This window comes from Vigna radiata, chromosome 8 (genome assembly GCF_000741045.1).
Source record: "Vigna radiata var. radiata cultivar VC1973A chromosome 8, Vradiata_ver6, whole genome shotgun sequence".
Lineage (NCBI taxonomy): Eukaryota > Viridiplantae > Streptophyta > Magnoliopsida > Fabales > Fabaceae > Vigna > Vigna radiata.
The window spans coordinates 9328969-9332647 of NC_028358.1; the positions used below are offsets into that span (position 1 = coordinate 9328969).

Here is a 3679-nt window from a genome sequence, read left to right on the forward strand (position 1 = left end):
TTCGTTGCTTGTGTATATGTTGCAATAATCTTTTAAGTTCTTCAAAGATTATGAATTTGACTACTGTACGGTATGATATCTGGGACGAGCAGGTTACGAAGAATAACCGATTGGTTATGTACAACATCATGACTATGCAGGGCCATAATTGGGCCAACTCTTATTATTGGGCTTGTAGTCCACCAGAATCAAAGATATCTTATTAAAGATATTGAGAATAAAATAATATCTGATTAAAGATATTAATAAAGTTGTTTATGAGTAACCAAGTAAGTTTGTTTATATTTTATTCTGTTTATATTTTATTGGGCTTATGTCAGTTCAAGGTTCATGAGACAAATTATAAATAGAGAGCCAAGGACACAAGCCAGGTACGTTATAATCATGTTCTCTCATGCTCCACTTACGCTTCTCACACACTCTACTTACACTATAGTCACACAGAAACTCTGCTACCAATTCTCTCGTACTGAGAATCATCATATTAAGAACTGAGGTTCTTCCGCCATACACGCCTAACTTGAGCGTTGGAGTGTCATTGCTCCCCCCCCCCCTCGGTCAGAGCTTGAAGAGCGCCGCACGGTCTGAACTGAAGGAGAGCAAACGGTCGAAGTACAGGAGAAGTGAGCAATCCAGTCCATCCGAGTGCCAAAAAGCAGGAAAGCTATGCCATCCAGGTCAGCATCTCAGTCCCACAAAATATTCACTGAAACAACTACATAACAGTTAACCATCAATTGATTACTCTTGGTTCCTAATTAACGATAGTGAGGTAAATTATGTAGAAGATGCAAGTAAAAGAGAGTAAGATAATGGAAATTGCATTGTTGAAGTTCTAAACAATAAACTTTGACATCTATTATGCCAGCTTTACAAGATGAATCAAGTGAAACATTCATTTCTTTATTTTTTACTACTTCAACTGGACCTGTTTTTGAGTGTCAAATGCCAAAACAACTAATTAAGCATGCTCATCCATTTGTTCTAAATATGTTTAACTTTATCCATGATTGATAATTACTTCTATGATTATACCACCTTGATTTCACTAAACATGAGCTTTACTATTTGAGATTTTTAGTTTCATTGTTTATCCATCAATACACAAAAAAGTTTGTGAGACACAATGTTCTGATTTTCACTAGTAACAATTAAGTAAACGATTGGAATAGTAAATCACCATCACCAAAACCTATCTTCCATCCCAAATTTGATTCCAATTCTTAGGAACTAAATAAGAGACAATTATCATTCCCACGGAAATATGTACCATTTCCATTAACTCTACCGATCCTGTTGAGCAAAGACAACCCTGAGGTATACCAAATTCTCATATAATATCTCAAACAATTAATTAATTTTAATTCATCTCTTTAATACTTTTATAATCCAATATCATACCATAATTAAATCTTTAATATTAGAAAATATAAAATAAACCGGATCTTAAAAAAAAAAGAAAAGAGTACTATTTATATTCATTCACATAATAATCTATATAATATTTTTTAAAATTTTATTTATCTATATAATTACATTTCTACATAATTATTTTTTTAAAATTACTATAATTTTAAAATAATTATTTCTTAATATAATTAATTTTTAACCTTTTTAATATATTTGTTTTTTAAAATAGGCTTAATACCTCCAATGGTCCTCAGATTTGTCTGTCAATCTCAATTTGGCCCTCAAGTTTTAAACAGTCTCAATTTGATCACAATTTTTGTAAAAATACAAACATTTTACCCCAACTGTTAAGTGCTACCAGACGACGTTAATATTAGCTGAGCTGTAATTATTTTTATTATTATGATTAAATTCAACGAGTGACGTGTTTTCCATCTTAATTCCACCTCACATGATTGGGAAACATCTGATGACTGAAACCAGATCTTCACTTCCCTCTCCCTCTCCCTTGCGTCCTCCCCTGTCACTGCTTTACTCATGCGATCACCAACAACCACCACCGTCCAACAAAACACCAAATATTTAAAATTTTTCTCCTCTGGTGATACCTATTGCATATCTCTTCATCCCTTCACCAAGCCAACCAAATCATCTCCTCCAAACCCCCAAAACCCTCTGCAACAAGCTTTAACTCAAAAGCAAAACCCCACTTCACCTTATTTCTCTTTCTTCTCTGTTCAACTCCACACAGACCCTCGTCAATGAGCAACACTCAGACCAAACTGCAGCGTCAAAAGATTGGACCTTTACTCGACCAAGACGGAGGTTGGACTCGAAGACCTCTCCACGCCTGAACCCTCTTCATTTGGCGGTGGCGGCAGAAGTAGCCGTGGTGGCGGAGGAAGGAGAGAAACTTGCACCCTCTGATTCCCTGCAGGTTTGATGACGGCGTTGATGGAGCGAAACAGGGAGCGGCAGAAAGCGTCGTACTTGGTCATGGCCGGGGAGAGGAATGTGAAGCCGCCGCCATGGAAGAAGACGACGACAGGAAGGGTGGCGGCAGAGGTGGAAGTAGTGGGAGAGAAGAGGCGAAACCAAAGGTTGCGTGTGGCATCGACAGTGACGTCGGAGGTGGTGACGCCGTCGATAGGGTTGGGATTAGGAGGGAGCTGGGAGTCAAAGAGGTTGAAGAGACGACGGTTGACTGTGCCGTTAGAGCGGCTGGAGGCTTTGAGAAGGAGAGAAAGAAGAGATGTCGTTACACGGAGATTCCATGGAATGGTTGGTTTGGTGGGTGCATCCATTGCTTGTGGTGATGAGTTGACTCGGTAGTCACGGTGAGTTGATTCGGCCTCCTCACTTCCAGCTACACTACAAGTTTAACATCCATACTCACTATGCAACAATTATCTTATCCTATCACTGTCATTGTTAGTTTATATGCATTCTCCACCCAAATTTTGTGCTGATATTTGCTCGATGTTTATTGTGTTCCCCAATCTACAGATGAATCATTTTCACCCGAACCCATTAAAGTAGAATTTCAATATCCCTTCGTTGTTCTCTCTCAAATTTTCTCTTGCTGCCAATAACAACAACAAAATTTTAATTTTACCATTGAATCACGCTTTTCGTGGACATCTCTGAGTTTTTTTGACAAAAACATCGATCTTTCAGATCTGATTTGTCCCTACCAATAATCTACATTGCACACATCTTCTTCTCCTTTTCGTGTATCGCTGTCACCATACGACACCCTACCAATAACCTGTGTTGTTCATCTTGCAGGTAAAAATAACTTTTTTGGTTTGGTACACAAACAGAGGAGAAGGGGTGTTCGGCGACATTTTTTAGTTTGAGAGGGAGTAAAGGTGTGAGTCAGGGGGTTTGATGGTGGACGAATGAGTGAAATGTGATAAGTGATTGGAAGGAAAAAGAAAGACCATAGTCACGTGGATTTAATGATTTTAAAACATAAAAAAAAAATTACAGCTCAGTTTAAAGTTAACACCGTCTCAATACATTTAACTGTTGGGATAAAATGTTTGCATTTTTACAAAAATTGTGACCAAATTGAGACTGTTTAAAACCTGAGGATCAAACTGAGATTGACATACAAATCTGAGGACCATTAGAGATATTAAGCCTTTAAAATATTATTCCTCAATATAATTACATAAAAAAATATAAATTTAGTTTCCAAATATTAGTATAGGCTTAACCGATTATAATACAACGTAAAATATTAATTAAAAAAATGTAAACGTTT

The 3679-nt window shown here is 37.0% G+C and overlaps 1 protein-coding gene across 1 annotated transcript; it reads right to left on the bottom strand.

Moving 5' to 3' along the window:
- Window positions 1–2216: 2216 nt before the first annotated feature.
- Window positions 2217–2714, bottom strand: LOC106770190 (probable carboxylesterase 18). Its single transcript, XM_014656013.1, has one exon. It carries the CDS (start codon window positions 2712–2714, stop codon window positions 2217–2219), a length of 498 nt encoding a protein of 165 aa, XP_014511499.1.
- Window positions 2715–3679: the final 965 nt, after the last annotated feature.

What these genes read in the sequence shown, in the direction of transcription:
- LOC106770190 (XM_014656013.1), bottom strand. Translation starts at nt 2,714, where the DNA reads ATGGATGCACCCACCAAACCAACCATTCCATGGAATCTCCGTGTAACG.